Below are 20,374 nucleotides of genomic sequence, written 5' to 3'. Positions count from 1 at the left end.
AAAAGTAGAACAAAAGTCCCTTTAGAATGCAAAATACTAAAAACTGTAAAAACACAAAAGCTATTTATATAAAAAGCATATTTTATTTTCCATTAATTCTTTATTGTTTAAATGTTATATCCACTTTTTAAAATGCATTAAAACGCCCTCTGTCTAAAAAAAAGTTTTATATCAAAACATTTTATATCAATTATATTTCAATAACTAAAATTGTCAAAGTTTTTCCAAATGTATTTAAACGACCTCTTTCCAAAAAAGTCTTTCAAGAATGCAAAACTACTAAATCTTTTTATACAAATGATATTCTGATATACATTTATAAAATATATTATTTTATAATTAGAATTACATTTTATTTTCCATTGTACAGTTATCATTTATATTGTATATCTGTTATGTTTCAATAATATGTAAAGGTCTTAATTATTTCAATATTTTATATATTTGTTAATTTCCATTATGAAACATATTTTGCTTACTCCGATCCTGTAGGTGGCGGTAGATCGCAACAAACCCATACATATAGCGGTAAGTGACTCTGCAGAAGAAGAAAGCAGAAACTGTCATGGTGGCCTCCTGAACGGACCGAAGAATGCTTGCCCTTTCTTTTAGTCGCCTGTTATTACAGGCTTTCCCGAAACAACCAGTCACCCCTAGGGCTACAGGTATCTTTGAAACATTTTTTTTCTTAATAATTGTATATGCAAAAGGTTTTCCAGCACAGCTAACGTTAGTTATTCTCTTCCTCAGAGGACAAGTACATTTTCGTAAGCTCTCTTATGAGAAGCACACCGCTTCTTTATCAGTAGACATTTAATAATGTGATAAACATAGACTTTAAAGCAAGATATAAGATGCTGTCCTGATCTGTTTAACAAAATTTGATGTATGGCAGCATGTATGAATATTTCATTTCATCTGTTCCAGCACAATGCATCAGAAGTCTGAAAACATCTCAACAAGATCCGCCTAAGAAAGATGATATGGCAAGTGTTTCTGTCGGAGAGTTGAATTGATGTTGTTTTCTAGAACCATCTGAATAATTATTTGCACTAACATTGCAAAATGATGTATTATCCAGCCTATCAAAATGGAAAACCCATACAAGCAACCCCCTAAAACTTGCATCCTCTGCAATATAACTGTAGACTTCAAAAACGTTCAGGTTGGTAAAATGAACAAGAATATGAATACTTGTTTTCTATATTTTTATTGTAATAATAATGAAAGCACTCTTTTGGAAATCTTTCTCCAGCTGTTGTCCCAGTTCATTTCACCACACACAGGCAGAGTATACGGCAGACACATAACAGGTGAGAGGTCTATGGGTTCAAATATTCACTTTAATATTTAAAATCATTGTGATCGAGTCATTTAGGACACCGGAACTCTCTTGCTCGCAGGCTTGTGCGGTCGAAAGCAGAAGGAGGTATCGAAAGCAATAAAGAAAGCTCGTTCAATGGGTAAGAATTTATAGCTGTAATTTTTTTTACTTTGACAATGACGGAAATATGCCTATGCTTCCAGTAAAATATCCATGTATATAGTCAAACCAGGATATTTGACTAACAAAGCTTTGTCCTATCCTCAGGTTTTATGTCAGTCACTCTGAAGAATCCACAGTTTATGAAAGACCCTGATATTTGTGGTATCAAACACTTTGAATAGGCTCTGTATGAAGACTGTGACTCTGAAGGCCATCTTTGTATTATTGTTTGTGTAAATCTGTAGTTTGTAAAAACATACCAAATGGTTTAAAAGAAATCTAAACAGTGAAACATAATTATGATAATTTGATAAACCAGAAATTCATGTACTACCAAAATGAGAACATTAATAAAACTGATCAATTAAATAATGTGGCTTCAACTTTTAATTTTCTAGGGAACATTTACAAACAAAGTTTAAAAAATGATATTAAAGAAAATATTCGCGTATCAAGATAAAAGTAACCTCCAGGTATAAAATGTGTAATGCTTTCCAGTCATGACTAGATTGATGTACAAATAAGAACAAGCTCAGTTTTACCCTTTAAAAGACAGGAGAGTTACTTCTGCTCTGTCCATTCATCTCGATCTCTGTATCTGACCCGCTCTCAGGGGCCGACTCGCTGATATCATTAGTCTTCCTTTTCCTTTTAAGTCTCAGAGGAAAACCAGCAGCGAGGCATTTTTTCCTAAGTCTGGGGGCTGCGTCCTTCCTCCTGGTGTGTTGATTCTCCAGAATCAGAGGCAGCTTGGTGGAAATATCAATGTTATGGTCAGAATTACAGCACAGTTCTAATATGGGGAAGCCCTGAACAGTGAGGGTCTGTGTCCGTAATGAGGGCGCATTGGGGAAGAGAGTTCTCAGAGCTGAGCATAGAGGGATGTTCTCTTTGGGTTCTTCTGGAGAGGCACATTTGTGGGCTGAAATACAATGTTATTCAGTTATTCATGGGATTACCATCTGTGATGACAAGCCTAAGTTCATAGTGTGCTAGCTGCAAATGATTGGTAGAAAAATCAGGATATTTATGGTATCAAACACTTTGAATGGGTTCTGTAGGAAGACTATAAGGGACTGTTTACACGACACTATTTTCAACTAAAAAACGGAAAACTTTTTTATGTGTTTTGGCCGGTCTTTTACTCCACAAGGTGTAAAAAAATAAAATAAAACACGAAAAAAAGAAGAAGGATTTCAAATCTCAAGTTTTTGAAAACAAAGTTTTCGTCTCCGTGGAAACATGTACAGTCTATAAGCGTGTAGTTTTTCTTTACAAAGTGACATTGCTAACTACTGGCCTGGCATGCCTCAGTTCATAGTGTGTGATTGGCCTTGGAGGCGTCAAGATAAAGTGCACTAGAAATAAATGATCTTACATTCATTGTTCTCTGAGTGTCTCTTCTGTTTCCCGATTGCCTCCTTTAGCTGTGTAATGTCGTCTTGAAGTTTCTCAACTGCTCTTTCACTCTTCTCCACTTCCTCGCACACTTTCTGTATAAAAAAAGATGGATATGAAAGTTCATGATTACATATATTCAAATCACAATGGAGAAACTTTCGCAACTAATGTGAAATGTAGTTACTAACCTGCATTTCTGCTAATAAAGCATCATTCATGTCGCTGACATTTCTGACCTCTTTTAAATCATCCCCTGTGCAGAAGAATTTGGTCCTGGCAGATAAAAAAAAAAATTCATTACTTCTAAAGAAAAGGCTAGATTTTTATATTTTCTGAAGAAAATGTTTGGTGCTTGCCAGGGCAAAACTTTTTGCTATGTTAGCTAAGTGTTTTAATTGTATTGCTATGTGGTTTCAAGGCTAGTAGCCCATGATCCTCCAGACCTATTTAATACGGCTCGCACCCCTCCTTAAGTCTATGGGATGTTTTTGCCATTTTATCATCTACCAGGCAAAAAAAATATATATATATTTTGAAACGTTTGGAAACAATACAATGTTTTAATGTTTTTGAAAGAAGACTCTTATGCTCACCAAAGCTAAATTTAATACAGTACAAATAGTAATATTGCTAAATATTTTAGCAAATTAAATAACTTTTCTATTTGAATATGTTTTAAAATGTAATTTATTACTGTGATGTCAAAGCTAAATTTTCAGCATCATTACCTCAGTCTTCAGTGTCACATGATCCTTCAGAAATCATTCTTTTTTTTTTTTTGTTAAAATAGAAAACAAATATTTTTCATAGTAATAATATTTCACAATTTTATTGTATTTTTGATTAAATAAATGCAGCATTGGTGTGCATTGGGGACTTCTATCAAAATTATTTAAAAATGAATGTTTCCACACTTTTGGCAGGTACTGTATGTCTTTGCCTTGGCAAGCACAACTTAAACAGCCTTTAATTGGATTAAAACTTATTTTCTGAATGTACCTGTGTTGATTAACAGCTTGACTCTGTCCTAAAGATGGACATGTGCCTGACACTCTCCAGTAGTCTTGTTGTTCAAGGTTTCCCAGGTTGCTCACCAAGATGGGGATATTGTTGTACTGGCTGCATGGAGATAATAAATACATTCAATTACCTTAGTTCTCTAAGCTTCAAAGGTCTGGTTTATGTCTGTGTGCCAGAGTTGAGAGGATCTCACCTGCTGTGCCATAAGAAAGCGGAGAACTCGAGGCGATGTGTGGAGCCTGAAGTCGTTGCCTGAGAGGGTGTGAGCAACATGAAAACAAGTTCCTGACTGGACAGAATCTTTCTCATATTCTGATGAATCACTTGTTCCATGAAGGTCATTTGCTGTCTGGTATTTCTTCGTTGTCTATACCACCCAATCACATTCTCCTTGACACGAGTAAATATGTGGCAAGAGAAACACAATTTGTTAATGCAAATCACGTTCGGATTTATTCAGCAGTGAAAAAACAAAAAATGTAGAAAGTGGAAAATACCTTTTTGTAATCTGACAAAATCTGTCTTATTTTCTGCTCACTCACATCGCCAACATTACCGTAGAAGCTTTAAAGAGGATTGAGGCAATGGTAAAAAAGAAGAAAAAAAGAAGTCAGTTTTTAAAACCTCTATATCAGTGGCCAGAAATAAATAAACTGCTAAATGTAGCCTAAAGCGTAAAACACTGTATACATTTTGCAGTTCAAAATATTTGATTATCAGTACATATTTAATCATTTCTGTATGATAAACAATTTTGTACTGTATTGGCTAACCATGTGATGTCCAAATGTACAATCCTAAAGTAAAACCAGTTGAGAACCACCTCTGTTTTATATGAAAAGAGGTTTGTGGGAAAATCCTAAACAATTCACTTACCTATGCAGTTTATGACAAGGGATGTGTTTTTGAATATCTGAAAAAGAGAAAACATCATGATGACACTAGGGTTTTGTTGATAAGGCTATCATTCGTCATGAGATATTGGTTCCTTCTGAACACACTTTGAGTTTCGGTTTGTAACTATTATCTGAAAATATGTAATAAGTAGAGTCAACTTACTTATAGTGTGCTCAAACTGTATGTGATCAATTTGAGAGTCTGTGATCCTACAGTTCTCCTCTCCTACACTCTCTCCAAGAATAAGACCTTCCTTTAAACATAGTACAAATGTAAAAAGGAGTTATGGGACTGAGGGAATGCTTAGCGGACGCATTTGACTTCTCAGTTTGCTATTTAATGCAAACCCAGTCATATGGTCACATTAGGACCTTTGCCACTTACCACATCCGCATCACTGTTCAAATGATGAAACATCAGTGAACTCAACACGAAACCCGATATACGGACAGTTGTGTTGAATTCCTCCATGCTTTTGGAATAAACCGTGAGTTAACTATCGCAACATCATAGTTTTAAGTTAGAGTTACTAGGCTACATGTATAACTTTCTGCGCTCGTAGTTTTCGTTTAGTTGTTCTCTGCTCTCGAGACGACAGTTTACAGCTAAACACTAGCTTGTGCTGCCACCACGTGGTGCGGAGAAATTCGAAACCACATAGACATTTATACGTAGATGCCACATTCGACCGAGCACACGTCGGCAGCTCGGCGCATAGAAATGTATACGTAGAAATCCACATTTCCCCGCTGAAGACACGTAGGCGCGCCCGCCATCTTGCAACGGTCAGCGTGTCGTCACCTACAGTAAGAATCCATTATGCCACAACATAGCGTAGCTTCTGGATGTCAAATCGCCGAGATTTAAATTCCCTAAGAAATGGGATAACCTTTCACAGGTGAGAATGTGTTGATTTGTTTTTTAACTCAACATTACATGTTTTATTGTAGTACTTTTTTATGTTTTTACTTTTAACTATGGGAACTTTTTAACGTTGTGTCAGCTGACGCCTTCGTCTTGTTGTATTGTGTTAGTTTACCAGAATCATCTGGTGGAGTTTATTTCATATTCATCATACATGCATGCATCTAACTAGGTTGCAGACGCTCGAGTTAACTTGCTCTCGAATGTTCACGGACCGCTCCAATATGGCGGACGGCTTACGGCGCCAATGAGGTATCTATTTCATATATATCTATTGCTCGACGCACCCACCATCTTGGAACGGTTCAGCGTGTCGTCACGCTCGTCACTCACAGTCATGATGCCACAACACTGCGCAGCTTCTGGTTGTGAAACCGCCGATAACTAAATTTCTAAAGAAATGGGGAAACCTTTCACAGGTGAGAATGTGTTTATTTGTGTTTTATACGTATTAACTCTTTTCACTATGGTGCGTTTTAATGTTTTTACTATGGTAACATTTTTAATGTCAGGTTAGCTGACGCCTTCGTCCTGTTGTATTGTGTTTAGCAAAATCATCTGCTGGAGTCTATTGCATATAGATATTCATACATGCTGCATCTAACTTCGGTTGCAGATGCGCAGTTAACTTGATCTCGAATGTTCACGGACCTGCTTTGACTGTTCCAATATGGCGGACGGCTTACGTATAGCGGCCCTTAGAAAATCTACTAATGAGGCATCTATGTGTACAAATCTATGAGAAACTAGCCTTGAAATGTATTTCTCTTTTTACTCTTTCTCTTGTGGTTTTTTTAGTATATTTTGTTTTGAAGAAAACATCGCTGGTGTTTGTACTTCCCAGTAAGGTAAAAGGATGAGTTGTTTGTGAGTTGTTAAAGTTGTTTATCTATTATTTACCGAAAATTTGTATATTTTATTAATATATTTTTGTATATTATTGTATATAATTTGTAATAATATAGATTATTCTAATAAGAGATAGAGTATGACTTTTTAAGAAAAATATTCTTGTTTGTTTAATATATTTTTTTATAGTTTATCACATACAAATTGGCAATTTTAGTGTATTTTTATGACCAATTAGATTAAACTTGTCATTTAACAAGAATTTTACCGTTTATTAGGGCTGTGTAAACAACACGATTAGGATAAAGCAGTTTGAAATGTGACACCTTTGTTTTTACCACAAGGAGGCGCTAGTGCATGATTTAACCATATTTTGTGTCCGAACTTTGTAACCGGTCACACGAGAACTTTTTCGGACATAGTTTCGGGATTTTGGACACAGTGCATAAAGCATCATCTCCAGACGTCGGGAATGAAGAATTGAATGTTATCCTGGTATTGTGAAGGTGTGTGTACTGATTCTTAACCCTTGTTTGGTTGCTGCTGTTTTTACTGTTCATCGTATGCCACGGGGGTTTCTAATAACGGAAAAGAAACAGACGGACAACTCAAGCCTTTAAATTTCTCGATGATAACTTCATTATGTGCCATTATAGTTCGTCAAACTAATCCAGCAGAATTGTAATTATATTATGGTCGTTTCAGGAGCAAGTTAAGGGGGGATTAATACATTACGGAGACCCTTACGTACAGAGTTTCCGCCTAAATACCATTGTTGTTCCTACAGCACAGCTGTGTTAGACATACATTTCAATAACAAGTAACAGTTAAATAATAATGTAAAAAAAATAAAATAAAAATACTACAGATAGAAATCATAAATGTCATAAAAAATAAAATACCATAATTATTCCAGCTAGCTACAAATATCATATCAAAACATAAAACAGCTGTTAGCCACAGATGTAAAATAATAATAATAATAAATACAAATAAATAAATAAATAACTAAAGATAGCCACAAAAAAAGTGACTACAGCTATTGTTACTCAAATAAACTAGTTGCCATATTAGCTGCCACTATAATAAAAACTTAAAAGAAAATTCTATGAAATAAAATGACAAAAATAGTTTTTTATAAGCTGTTTGATTTGACATAATAGTCTAGTTAAGTAAAATCAAAACGGATATCTGTGGGACCATTAATAACTTTAAAAAGTACAATGAACATATTAGGTAGGAATATTGGTTAGATTTGTTTCAGCAAATCAGCTGAGATTTTCCACTTGATTGTTTTAAAAACGATTACAGTGCATTTTGTTAAAGTGAACTTTGCAAAAATGGGTCAGGCACTGTACAGTAATACAGAAGCAGGCCAACCACATGAAAAAAAAAAAGAAAGAAAAAAAAAAAACAGACCAGAGACAGTATTAACACATTGATTACAACATGGCCTTTTAAATAAGCACCACCTCTGTTTTGGCTTTTACCTTCGCACATTTGAGCAGATGGCCTGAGCCCAGAGCCCAGTCCAATAGACTGACAGGAAGGAGAGCAGAGAGATGGAAGGTGCTTGGGACGTCGCACTTGTCCTCTTCCAGCTGTGGTTATCCATAGTAGTGGGGCTCATCATGTTACCTGCCATGTTTGGTGTCTCCCTGGGGTTCACAGATATCTACATCAAGGTTCTGGTTAAGATACTAGAGGTAAAGGCTATTAGTCATTTCTCATTTTCTTTAGACATGACAAAAGTTGATGATGCCAAGACAAACTTGCAAAAGAGGGTCAAAAGGCACGAAATTCAAATAAATGTAATTTTTGGGGGTTTTGTTTTTAGTATTTATTTCAGAGGAAGACATTGCACTTTGACGTCGAGTAGGAAGCATTGTGTCAAAGGTTTCCCATAAATAACTTCTGTACTGTTTAGTGGGCGACTCTCAGGATCCAAAGAGGACAGCGGGAACAGCCAACACTGCCATCACAGTCAGCCAACGGTGAGTGAGGGTGTCTGTCCAGGATAAATATTTATGACTATTAGACATCATGTGCAGAAAACACAAGCATTTGAATTCAAGGAAATGTCATGTGAAGCCACAGCTTCCTCTTTGATGTTTTTGATGCTGCATATTACACAATCATAAAAAAGTAAAAATGAAAATAAAAATGTTGTTTGTCTTATTGAATTATTCATTACTCGTATTTATAAGTATTAGTTTAAGTTAACTCTTTGTATAAGAAAATAATGTTTTAAATGCTTTTATTATTTATTGGCTTGATGCCTGTCAGGCATGGTGAGTCTGTTGAACACGCTGCATTTGGTATTGCAACAAGTGACGGATTTCATAATTTCAGTTGATCTTATTTATGAACTTTACCCGGTTTCAGGCTGGGTATTTTCGCTGGTGAACTGTATGAATCCTGATCTCAGGACACACATGAAATCATACTACTTACATTAGAAATCATACGTGCTCCAGAAAACAAAGAAAGTAAAGTATATAGTGGCAACTGTGTCACAAAAGCATTGTGTGCTCATGTGGGATCCTCAAGAAAATAACTCATTTCAAACTCACAATGTCTTCTCAGGGATAATCGAAAAAAAGGACGGTTCTATGGAGGAGGAGATCGAAGAACTGCGAAGGACCCATCCCAAAAATCTGGAGGGGGGAGACTTTACTCTGTGTGATGTCTTCTATTTCTGTAAGAATGGCATTGAGAACATTGTCGAGGACCAGGTGACTCAGCGCTTCACGTCAGAGGAACTGGCTTCCTGGAACCTTCTCACGCGAACCAACAACAACTTTCGCTACATCAGCGTGCGGCTCACCATCATATGGGGCCTGGGAGTTTTTATACGTTACTGTATTTTATTGCCTCTCAGGTGAGCCTGGACTGATATTTCACTCATTAAGTGACATAAATGAATCAAGGATGCATTATAATTATCAAAAGTGACAATAAAGACATTTACGTTATTACAAAAGGATATTTTTACTTTCATCGAAGGTTACTTTATTCATCAAATAATCCAGAAAAAAATGATTACAGTCCCACAAAAATATTAAGCAGCACAACAGTTTTCAGCAGAATTGTTGAAATGTTTGAACACCAAATCAGCATATCAGAATGATTTCTGTAGGACCATGTGACACTGAAGACCGGAGTAATGATGCCAAAAATTCAGCTTTGACATCACAGGAATAAACTACATTTTAAAATATATTAAAATGCTGGTGATCATTAAAGACTTCAAAACATAAAAAAACGTATATAAAGACGTCAAAACATCTTTATCTTTAACAGTATGTATATATATCATTACACTTAAGCACATTTCCCATTTTCTCATTCTCATTATTGTGACCTGGAAATGTGACCTGGCCATGTTTTTTTTGTGATTCATCCATATGTATATGAATCATATCTTTGCTCTGTCATAGGATCACTTTGGCTGCTATTGGATTGAGCTGGTTGGTGATAGGAACTACTCTTGTTGGACTGCTTCCTAACAGCAAGTAATTACTACTGCATGCCATAAATACAGTAATTATACCATATTATCTTGTCCTCCGTTTATGGACTGACTGAATAAGATATGTTCAACTTGAACAAAAGTGTTTTCAAATATGTTTGTTATATATGGATGGAATGATATTTTAATATTTTGACTGAGTTTGAAGAAGCATTTCTTAAAGCGAAGGGTTTGTGTCTCTTTCAGTGCGAAGAGCTGGCTCAGTGATTTGGTTCATATTACATGCTACAGAATTTGTGCCAGAGGCCTGTCTGCAACCATCCGCTATCATAATAAGTGAGTCACTGCTTCTTTTTTTATCCCAGTCGTTCCACTTAGATCATTGTCTCACTGTTTTCAGTTTCCCTCTGCTTCTCAAGTGTTTTTCTCCAGCATTCTCCCTAGCATAAAACACATACACAAACTGGTCACGAAAACAGTGGCGTACATCAAATACCATTTACTGTGGACTTTATTATATCTGTTTTTGCATTTTGCAACCATTGCAGTACTTTTAGAAAGTAAAAAAAGCTAAAGGACGACTGTTTCACAACAATTCAGCGACAATATAAGAGTTTTAGTTAGAATCTCTAGAAATTACGGTGGCTTACAATGTATTTGCTGAGATGGATAAGGGGGTCGTTATTATGTCTCATTGTCATTCTCGGCCATGCATACACATCTTTTTCTTTTTAACACTCCCTAATATAGTCAAATGACCATTGTTTCTTATATTTGTCTCATGGGATGCATAACAGAGAGAATCGTCCAAAAAAAGGAGGTATCTGTGTGGCCAACCACACCTCCCCGATTGACATTGTCATTCTGGCGAACGATGGATGTTATGCTATGGTGAGTCGTGCTGACTTTTTCAGATGTGTGACGTGTGTCTGTAGAAGGTCTCAGGTGTCTTTTACTCAGTTTTATTCTCCTCAGGTAGGTCAAGTTCACGGAGGCCTCTTGGGGGTCATTCAGAGGTCAATAGTGCGATCCTGTCCTCATGTTTGGTTCGAGAGATCCGAGATGAAAGATCGCAATGCGGTTGCCAAAAGGTGACAAAGTGTGTATTTATTAGTCTGTTGAAGTTGGTATGTCCTCGCTTAGAGCATAAAGCCTCAGTTTTGCTTTTTCCGCAGGTTGAAAGACCATATTGCTGATAAAACTAAGCTGCCAATCCTGATCTTCCCAGAGGGTACAAGTTATATTCATGTGTCCTCATGCATATAGTAAAGCATTAATTATGCAGTAAATCTGCTATAAAAGAAAGTATCAAAAATCAAGTATTCATATTTCATTTATAAATACATATTTCACATATTTATTTGAATATACAGTATCTCTATGCCATTTGTTATCCTATTCTCAAACTCCCTATGCTCTGTCTTTGTGTTCATTTTAGGAACTTGCATTAATAATACATCAGTCATGATGTTCAAGAAGGGAAGCTTTGAAATAGGTGGAACTATATACCCAGTTGCAATCAAGGTAAGCCAGTGCTTTCCTACGGCAGTATTACAGGCACCCACTGAAAGGGACGCACCTCATGTTCTTCTCTCTTTCAGTATGACCCTCAGTTTGGAGATGCCTTCTGGAACAGTGCCAAGTATAACATGGTGAGCTACATCCTCAGAATGATGACAAGCTGGGCCATTGTGTGCAACGTGTGGTACCTCCCGCCTATGACTCGACAGGTAAGCAGAAACATTTATCTGTCTGTCTGTACGTCCTATGTAAGGTTCCACGAATGCTGGAGGCTAAGCAGAAACATGAATTTACAATAACAATTATTTTATTCATTGATTTATATTTCGAAATAGTTTAAAAGCATCCCAGAATGCATCAGGTAGAGCTGCATGATTCTGGGTAAATTGAGAAATCACGATTTTTTCGTTTCAAACTAAGATCACAATTCTCCCACGATTCTGTACAGACAACTAAACAAAATAACATGTCATTTATTAGAGGTTCTGACAAAATGTTAATTGCTGCAATCTGTTTAAAATGTTTAATTAATTGAAATGAATTATTTTGATAAAATCGGTTTGAATGAATGATGTCTCATTGCTGGATTAATCAGCCTTTTTTGAACAAATCTCTTAAATGAATGAGTCAATGACAAATACATTTTTTAACAGTCACTTTTTTGACACCTAAGTGGTGTTACTATGTAATCGATACAGTCGTTATTTGAAGCGCCAAGTTACTTTCAGAAGGTGATTTGCTTTATTCAGTGTTTATATCTGACCTATAAACTTTTATCCCAGTTCTTATATGCTAATTTTAATATTTGCAACACAGAAACAACGATACTGTGTAGTTGAAAATACTGTCCGTTTCATGCCTATACATGACAACTGCTCTCTCTGGCTCAGCGGCAGCGCGAACAAAATGTCTTGTCAAATGTTTAATTGACACACACACAGGCGAATCGTTGTCATTTAGGAATGAGATTACGCGGGTGTTTGAATCGAGATTGCGATCTTTTAACGAGTAATCGTGAACTGTGGTATAAGCACAGGGTGACATAATTCCCCACTTTGATTATTTCTTGGTTTCAGTTACTTTTATGAGCATTTCCAGTGTATATAAACTTTTAACTGGTAGAGCCTTGGTTCCTTAATTTCATTGTATCTGAATATCTGAATATGTATTTTGTAGGATGGAGAGGATGCTGTTAATTTTGCTAACAGAGTAAAATCAGCAATAGCATATCAGGGAGGACTGGTGGATTTGTCCTGGTAAGAATATAAACTTATTGTGTTAATACATATATTTACACATTATTTTTTTATAAATTAAATATGCATATATCTAAGCATTTTTTATTATTCAATTTATTTTTGCTTTCTCTGGAGAAAACATGATTTATTCATAATATTTAAATGTCCATTAAAGTTTTTAGTACTAGTGTAAGGATGATTAATAAGAGTGGCAATATAATCTCAAATTGATCAACTGTTAGCCTGGCAAGTCACAAATTGCTATAGATTATATAGATTTGCTATAGATTACAGTATTATTATGTTGCAGGGATGGAGGACTGAAGAGAGCAAAGGTCAAGGAGTCATACAAGGAGGAGCAACAGAAGATGTACAGCAGTATGATCGTAGGCTCGGACTCTCACGAAGCCTTTGTTGATCCCATGTAAATTTCAGCTCACACTATTTATGAACTTGATCTGAAAGTGAGAAACACTTCTAGCTCAGCCACCGGGCACAATCGGCACAGTCCCGCTGCTGTGCAATGTTGCTCTTTTTGATTCAGCAACTTTTTATATTCTTGAGATCTGAACTTTTCCTTTTTTGTGTACATAAATCTTAAATCGTTGCTGCATAGCTACGATACTTGCTGAAACGCATTAGATTTTCACTTTGTTCTCAATCATTGTTGGGTTCTAGTTCCCTCCCACAATACAGTGTATAGATTTGCATGCTAAAATATTCACTTTGTGCATGTTCACATTTTATTCCTGTTACATGATTTCTTAAAGATACTAAAGCTCTTACAGAATGTAAGCTGCACACACTATTCTCAGGTCCAGTGGGCTGTTCATGTGTGGACACTAGAGGTCACTGTTACCAAACATTTGAGCCACATCGAACAACTCGCTATCATGATTGTCTTTCCTAATAAAATAATGAAATGAAACATTCATCTCTCAAAGCATTAATCATTTCATACGATATTTAGCAGTTAACCAGTGATATTCTCAAAGTACATAATGTGAGCAAAACCTGTGTAGAATGTAACAAGCACATAAGATATACAATAATTACATTAAGCCTGCGGGCACTTTTCAGGCCTCTGCGAAAAGGCAAATCTGTCTCCCTTGTGTCAATTAGTGATGGGTGATGCACAAAGCACCATTGAGCTTTAATTGCACAAGCACCAGCTCATTTTACTTGGAGCTCCATTGAAACGTCTGCCATTATAAAGTCATTAGGCGCTAACATTTTGCTACGGAAAGTCGACAAAGTTTCCCAGCACGGGGAAAAGGAGAGGTTGCAGTCACGGTAAATTCAAAGAGGAGACGGTGAGCAATATGTGCTTACTGCGATGGCAGTTTAATAAAGAAAGCATAGAGTGTGAAATAGAACATAGTTATTCTCTGGCACAGAGGGCTGAAGCAGGCTTAGCTCTCTCTCTCGCTCTCTCTCTCTCTCTCTCTGACCGACCGCACATCCCCAGACGATCCTCCAGCCCCTGTGAAAAGTAGAAGCGGGCTTTAATAACAGTCCTGCAACTTAAATTGCTTGAACAGAAATGTTTGTTCTCCCCTAACAGGATTGTAAATTATTAATCGGATCTGAAGCCGATTTTATAACCTGATTGTTGAGGTGGGATTCTCCACGAGCAGTGCTCTGGCACACCATTTACTGTGATGTATGTGTCTGCACATCTTTATATCCAATTTAATGTGATTCGGATAGATTTCAAAGCGACATCATAAAAAGCATGGAAGTGACCCCGGCAGAGCCTCGAATGTAGACTCCGTGCGACAGGCGGCCACGTCTCTGTATTTTGATTCGATTTTCCCGATTTCTGTTTTTACCCAGATGTGATCTATACAAATGTAATGCCAGTACACTCAGTAAATATGAATAAATCACTAAATTAGATCATTTTCCTGGAGAATGTAGTTCAAGCTGGACATCATTTTAAATCACAGTTTGCCTGGAACTGACTGGCTTACCTAATCAGAAGGGTAAATGACCTCGCTTTTGCCGAGGACCTGCCATTAGTTAGAGCCGAATGTTTTTTAAATACATTGTTCTACCATCGTTTCTGAGACTCGAGTGGACCTCCTACACTAATGCATGAGATCTTGAGGTACAATACGTCTCTGAGGGAAAAATCAATAGAGGAATACTGGAAGAAGTCTCTGCAGACTCTCTTTTCTCGAAAAGCTCGGCACCTCAGAAGGAGTTTTAGTGTTCGAATGTTCTCAAACACAACCCTATTAAATATAGTCAGTTTTATCAAACCTGGACAAATAAAACATTACTCAAGGTTTGAAAGCATCTGCTAATTTATAGTGGTTGCTTATGCCTTTCTTTACAGTTTAACTGCATAATTGACCTTATTTCGACATTATGTAGCATTTTTAATCCTGTTTGCATGCCGTATTTTTTGTTTATTTGAGCAGTGCACTTAACAATTGATGCTTCTTTGCTTGTTTCCAGCCAGACCTGACTGAAAAAATTGGATTACCAAAAACATATACGGTCGGTCCAAATGAAAAGGCTGGCTGAGGAGAGGAAAAATAATACAACGAAGGAAGTGTGCTCAGCTTTTGTCGTGGTCTTAGACATGTCCTCTCCTAGACCATAGCTGGAACCAAAGGATGTGCATGATGCTTTAACATGGCACACTGTGAATCTGGGGGGAAAAAATGCTTCCTGCATGTTGCTTTGATTTTATAACTTTATAACATAACTTTAGGTTCAAAGTAACGTGTGATTCAACAGGTGGGTTATGCACTTGATCCGTCCAACAGATGTCAATATGCTTGTATGTTTCATCAACACTGTCCTACTGTATATCGGCAGCGTACAAGAAGAAAAATCATAGGCCCAACTCATTTGCAATTCCACCTGATTAACATACCTTAATGAAATAGACTATAATTGGACCACATTGATTTTTTTCCCCCTTTTTGATTGAGCTAAAATGGAGTCGGAAGTTCTTTGAGCCTGAGAGCTGATTGATCTCCGGCGAGATTCAAGACTATTCAGTTTGAAAAATAATTAAGTTCTTATAATCAGCTGGAATTTTTATACAGCATCATTGCTTAAGTCAAATCTTTTATTTCAGGTCTATTCATAAGTTTCCAAAACAAAAGAGATAAACCAAGCAGATAAAAATGATGCAAGTTATGTAATCGGATTACTTTTTTTCAAGTAAGTAACTCAAGTTGACTTGTTTTCCCATTCATGACACTTCTCTTGTCCCCAGGTTGAGAGAAATCAGGCGTAAGATGCAGAGGCGTAAACATGGTAGTTAATGTAGTTCTACTAAATGTGAGCATGCATTTATCCAACCTGATCTCACGGCAAAACGTACAAATTCTACGAGGTGGCTAATTCGTACAAATTCATCCGACTTCACTTGTACGAATTAGTACGATTTTTGCTAAATCGTACATGTTTTACGAATTGCCCAATTCGTATGAATTCATACGAATGACCTACCCCTGACCCCGCCCCTAAACCTACCCATCACGTGGGTTTAGACAAATCGTACAAATTCGTACGAGTGAGGTTGTACGAATTAGCCACCTTTTTATCATTCGTACGAATTGGTCGCGAGATAGTGTTGATTTATCCTCATCGAACTTGGAACTTGAAAAAGTTGTTGCCTTAAATTTTTAAGTACAATCAACTTGGATGTTTAAGTAATTTCAAACTAAATTACATGAATCTTGTAGGCTTAACTTATTAAAAAAAATAAGTACTTATTTTGATGAGCAATGTTAAAACATTTGCTGTCATAAATTATTGATCATATAATTTTTAGTGTACTTTTTTAGGGTGTAACGCAATATTGTAATGCATTACTTTAAAAAGTAACTTTCCACAATACTGGAACCAAGGCTTAAGAATCAAACAAAACTTTAGATACCATACACTCTTTCACGTGAGGGGTTAAGTATTGAAAATAACTTTTAGGGCTTTCAAAGAAACCAGACAGGTTTGAAATGATTCAGCTCAAGTAACAAGATCATAAATTGTTTGCTTTCTGTGCGTATGCATGTTTATCTTTTTATGGAGAGGGAGGCAGAATTTCACCTTGAATGCGAGAGCTGTCGCGGTTCACCGTTCCAGGCGTTTTACCCTTTACTGTGATTGCTTTTGTTTTTCGGGTCAGCTCTCATCTATGCCTGCAACTTTTCCAATTTATCAGGACTTGTTATATGAAGACAAAAGCTACAGTCGGACGGCAGAGCAGGCAGATTGTGCACAGAGCCATTTAAGAAACAGCAACAAAGATCCGGAGTGGCACACGCTCATGCTTGGTGAGCAGTGCTTATAATCACACCTCCGTGAAACACACTGTGCAAGTTCATCAAATGAATAATGAAATAATGGTTGTGGTCCATTAATAGAAAATTATCCTGCCTCATGATTAATTGCATTAAACTTATGAAAGTGTGTTTTTTGTACAAATCAAAGGCGGGAAATGATGGATGATGAAGAGGCATGATGAATGAAGAAAGGCTGTGAACTAAATTGAAAGTGTACTCATCCGTTCTCCGCTCAAAACTAATGATGAATTGACCGTGTCAGATTGAACAATACACATTGAGCTTTAAACATAATCCCTGTTTGAAAGCAGACACGGCCACAGCAGGAACTGGTCTTGAATCACAGTTGTACTGGACAGCATGCAAAAGATTTTTCTTCTTTTTCTGATTATTGATGTTATTTCTCTTTAATTTAAAGTCAGCAGGACTGATTGAACATTTTAATGTGAATGATATATTGATATATCACTATAACAGATTATCAAGTAATTATATTTATGATTGCATTCAAAAGTATTGCGCAGGCCAAAGCTTGAAATGACCTGCATTATGGGGTCAAGCCAATAGTCCACGTAAACTGCTCAAAAACATACTAAATAATGTTTTAGGAAAGTCTAAAAACACAAAAAGAGTTTGTGTGAGAGTTAGAAAATAATATTTCAGTATAAAAAGGAAAGGAAATTATGTTTGGAAGGGGTTGCGAGTGGTTGATGATCACCTCGACTGGCCATTATTAGTTATGAAGTTACATAATTGAAAAACCTCTAAATTATAATTTTCTTTAAAATGGCCATTATGATATTAATAACCCTTGTTTAAAACTTTTTATATTATACTTATCTGTTTTGATTACCCTTTGTCTCGTTCCCTAAATCTGACTCTTTGTATCGCTTTACAAAGGAAGATGGGAAAGGCAAAAGAAAACAGATTGTTTTTTTCTTCATATTGCAAAAAAATAGACTAATTGACAAACTGCCAAAGTTACAGATGATCAAATCCATATCAAGACAGCATCTGGCCGGGCTCCAGGCAACATTGTGTATTGTAAATAATATTGCCATCTGTGAGGTGCCGACAGTTGGGAATTAAGAAATTACATGATTGTAATTAATGTTGAGAAGATAAAAGACGTAGAGTGTGCATAAAAGTTCCTCTCCTTGTTTGGTTGATTGCCTGCCCGTCATGTGACCAATCAAGAGCCATTCTCAAACTCTCAAACTAATCAATATGAAATTCAGTGCTTGACATTGAAGGAGTGCATTAAAGTGCAAATCAAGCATATGCACTATTGAATTAAATATGACATTGTAATAAAAGTTTATGTAGCCTATTTAAATATTAAATATTTCTTCAATACACTACCATTTCAAAGTTTGTGTTTGGTAAAATGTTTCTGATATGGTATCTTATACTCATCAAATATTGTGAAATATTATTACAATTTAAAATGTAATTTATTCCTGTGATGGCCAAACTGAATTTTCAGCATCAGTACGCCAGTCTTCAGTGTCACATGATCCTTCAGAAATCATTCAAATATGCTGATTTGGTGCTCTAGAAACATTTCTTATTATGATCAATGTTGAAAACAGTTGTTCTGCTTATTTATGTGAAAACCAGGATTCATAGATGATACTTTATTTAGCATGTATTCACACTGCAATGATGTGTTTTTCCATTTCACATCCAAACACAAAGGCCCTTGTTAGGTCACAGAGAGACAATGATGGCAGTCACACTATGTACTTCCTGCACCAGGCCCAACTGCCGATATTGAAATGCACCGCTTCAATTTCATCTCCAAAGAGAGAGAGAGAGAGAGAAAAAAAATGAAAACTATATCAGCTCAGTGAAGCTGCACACTGCAAGTTCACACAGAAATGAATATTCTCTTTAATTTGTCGGGCGGCGACGGGTTTGGAGCCCCCAAGACAATGTTGATGGATGATGTTTTAATGCTGCTGAATGTTATTTTTACCGAACAGGGAAAACGATGAATTTTTACTTCATTGGCAATGATCGTGCCCTACACATAAAAGTGTGGCAGGCGAGCGTCGCCCATGAATAAGCACCCCTCGCAGCAGATGTTACTTCGCTGAAAGCAATTCTTCAGATAAGATTTGCAGAAGATTAATTGTGTACAGCTGTTTCATGGCCCGGTGCAATCATAATACATTTATGATAAGTTTAAAAGCTCACTAGACGCAGCAGACGCTCCCAAGTGAGACTGCACGGAGAAAGGCGAGCTTTATTCCCACATCTGGATTCATATCCTCCATCATATTCATTATTGCCTTTGTGCCAGCCGACGACGGCAGCGCGGCTTATTATTGTGCAAAGTGCAACAGCGCTCGAGTCCTCTACCCGATTCCTTTATCGCCTCTTTCTTTCTCCTCGCCCCATATTTTCTATTTTTTCAAGGGGGCAAATTATTCAAATCTGTGCAAATGAGTTGTTTCCATTTCTCGCCCCTCTGGGTGGAAATTGAAAGTGACCCGGGTTGACCTTCCTCCATTAATCGTGGCAAATTGCGGCAAGTGCACAATCCGGATCATAGTAATGGTACAGGGGCCCCCAATGACTCATTAATGAGGGAGATATGACCCAGCTGGATTCTCTCACTCACACTAGTTAAGAACAATCGTGGTGTTATGACCCAAACCAGGGGTCTTATGAAGTAGCTTTTCATTTTTCCAAGGACGAATAATCGGCGTGCTCCGCCTGGTCTGTATGTCAAATGTTCCACGTAAGGAGCCAGTTATTCAAAAGAGGCTTTTGAGGTCCCCGAGTCAAAAGAACAGCGGTGAGAGGATGTGATCTGGCAAATGTTTAACCTGGAAAGATGGCAGATCCCCTGAGGATTGCAGGGATTTTATTTCACCTAGCATAATAAAGGCTGGAAAAACTAACTCAAATATATGGTAATAATGCCATTTTCTGTCAGTCTTCAAACAAATGTCAGCCAAAGCAAACCGCAAAAAAGTGAAACTGGATTCTATGTAGCCCTGCCACATAAATTCACTCATTTCAATTATTATTTACAATAATGGCGGACAGATTTATAATTAGGACATTTTCATATTATAACAGGTAAGTGAACTAAAACCATAAAAACCACTGTCATTACATAATAAAATACATGTTAACTGAAATAAAAAAAATAAATGCATATTTTTTTTTACTTATTTTATTTCAGCTAGTTGGCAATGCAACTTTTCTCATTTTCATTTAGTTTAACTTTATGCACTAGAATAACTAAAAT

The 20,374-nt window shown here is 36.6% G+C and overlaps 3 protein-coding genes across 14 annotated transcripts in view; 2 read left to right on the top strand and 1 right to left on the bottom strand.

The window, feature by feature from the left end:
- mrps18c (mitochondrial ribosomal protein S18C) overlaps nucleotides 1-2,266 on the top strand; it is a 39,448-nt gene extending 37,182 nt beyond the window's left edge. For all 4 annotated transcript variants that reach the window (XM_079848057.1, XM_079848056.1, XM_079848055.1 and 1 more), the window contains 6 exons: nucleotides 493-665; nucleotides 928-986; nucleotides 1,082-1,165; nucleotides 1,256-1,313; nucleotides 1,404-1,463; nucleotides 1,592-2,266. In XM_079848057.1, coding sequence (XP_079704183.1) covers nucleotides 593-665; nucleotides 928-986; nucleotides 1,082-1,165; nucleotides 1,256-1,313; nucleotides 1,404-1,463; nucleotides 1,592-1,668 — 411 coding nt within the window. In that variant the 5' untranslated portion in view covers nucleotides 493-592 and the 3' untranslated portion in view covers nucleotides 1,669-2,266. The remainder of the gene's footprint in view (nucleotides 1-492; nucleotides 666-927; nucleotides 987-1,081; nucleotides 1,166-1,255; nucleotides 1,314-1,403; nucleotides 1,464-1,591) is intronic.
- abraxas1 (abraxas 1, BRCA1 A complex subunit) lies at nucleotides 2,032-5,443 on the bottom strand (the record flags this gene model as incomplete). The annotated part of the gene is made up of 9 exons (XM_079848053.1): nucleotides 5,189-5,443; nucleotides 4,967-5,057; nucleotides 4,784-4,820; nucleotides 4,405-4,471; nucleotides 4,101-4,297; nucleotides 3,887-4,006; nucleotides 3,076-3,160; nucleotides 2,865-2,979; nucleotides 2,032-2,408 (listed from the first exon to the last, which is right to left on the bottom strand). Exons 1-9 carry the CDS (start codon nucleotides 5,273-5,275, stop codon nucleotides 2,032-2,034), a joined length of 1,176 nt encoding a protein of 391 aa, XP_079704179.1. The 5' UTR covers nucleotides 5,276-5,443.
- Nucleotides 5,444-6,030: 587 nt separating this feature from the next.
- gpat3 (glycerol-3-phosphate acyltransferase 3) lies at nucleotides 6,031-13,488 on the top strand. 9 transcript variants are annotated; one of them, XM_079848049.1, is made up of 15 exons: nucleotides 6,031-6,147; nucleotides 6,527-6,576; nucleotides 7,000-7,083; nucleotides 8,086-8,283; nucleotides 8,505-8,571; nucleotides 9,164-9,458; nucleotides 10,018-10,092; nucleotides 10,296-10,385; nucleotides 10,847-10,940; nucleotides 11,025-11,140; nucleotides 11,225-11,280; nucleotides 11,488-11,573; nucleotides 11,651-11,779; nucleotides 12,747-12,826; nucleotides 13,119-13,488. In XM_079848049.1, exons 4-15 carry the CDS (start codon nucleotides 8,140-8,142, stop codon nucleotides 13,234-13,236), a joined length of 1,350 nt encoding a protein of 449 aa, XP_079704175.1. In that variant the 5' UTR covers nucleotides 6,031-6,147; nucleotides 6,527-6,576; nucleotides 7,000-7,083; nucleotides 8,086-8,139; the 3' UTR covers nucleotides 13,237-13,488. The 9 variants fall into 9 exon arrangements, with proteins under 9 accessions (XP_079704175.1, XP_079704174.1, XP_079704177.1 ...); XM_079848051.1 differs by having other exon boundaries at nucleotides 6,047-6,147; nucleotides 6,527-6,595; XM_079848050.1 differs by having other exon boundaries at nucleotides 6,056-6,147; nucleotides 6,345-6,576.
- Nucleotides 13,489-20,374: the final 6,886 nt, after the last annotated feature.

This window comes from Squalius cephalus (assembly GCF_949319135.1).
Source record: "Squalius cephalus genome assembly, chromosome: 17".
Taxonomy (NCBI): Eukaryota; Metazoa; Chordata; class Actinopteri; order Cypriniformes; family Leuciscidae; genus Squalius; species Squalius cephalus.
This window is presented reverse-complemented; position numbering and strand designations above follow the sequence as displayed.

Bases quoted from the DNA above. Each gene is read 5' to 3' on its own strand.
- gpat3 (XM_079848048.1), top strand. From the start codon at position 8,140: ATGGAAGGTGCTTGGGACGTCGCACTTGTCCTCTTCCAGCTGTGGTTA. The intron at 10,093-10,295 runs GTAATTACTACT...TGTCTCTTTCAG, and splicing joins GGACTGCTTCCTAACAGCAA to TGCGAAGAGCTGGCTCAGTG. The intron at 11,281-11,487 runs GTACAAGTTATA...TGTTCATTTTAG, and splicing joins AATCCTGATCTTCCCAGAGG to GAACTTGCATTAATAATACA.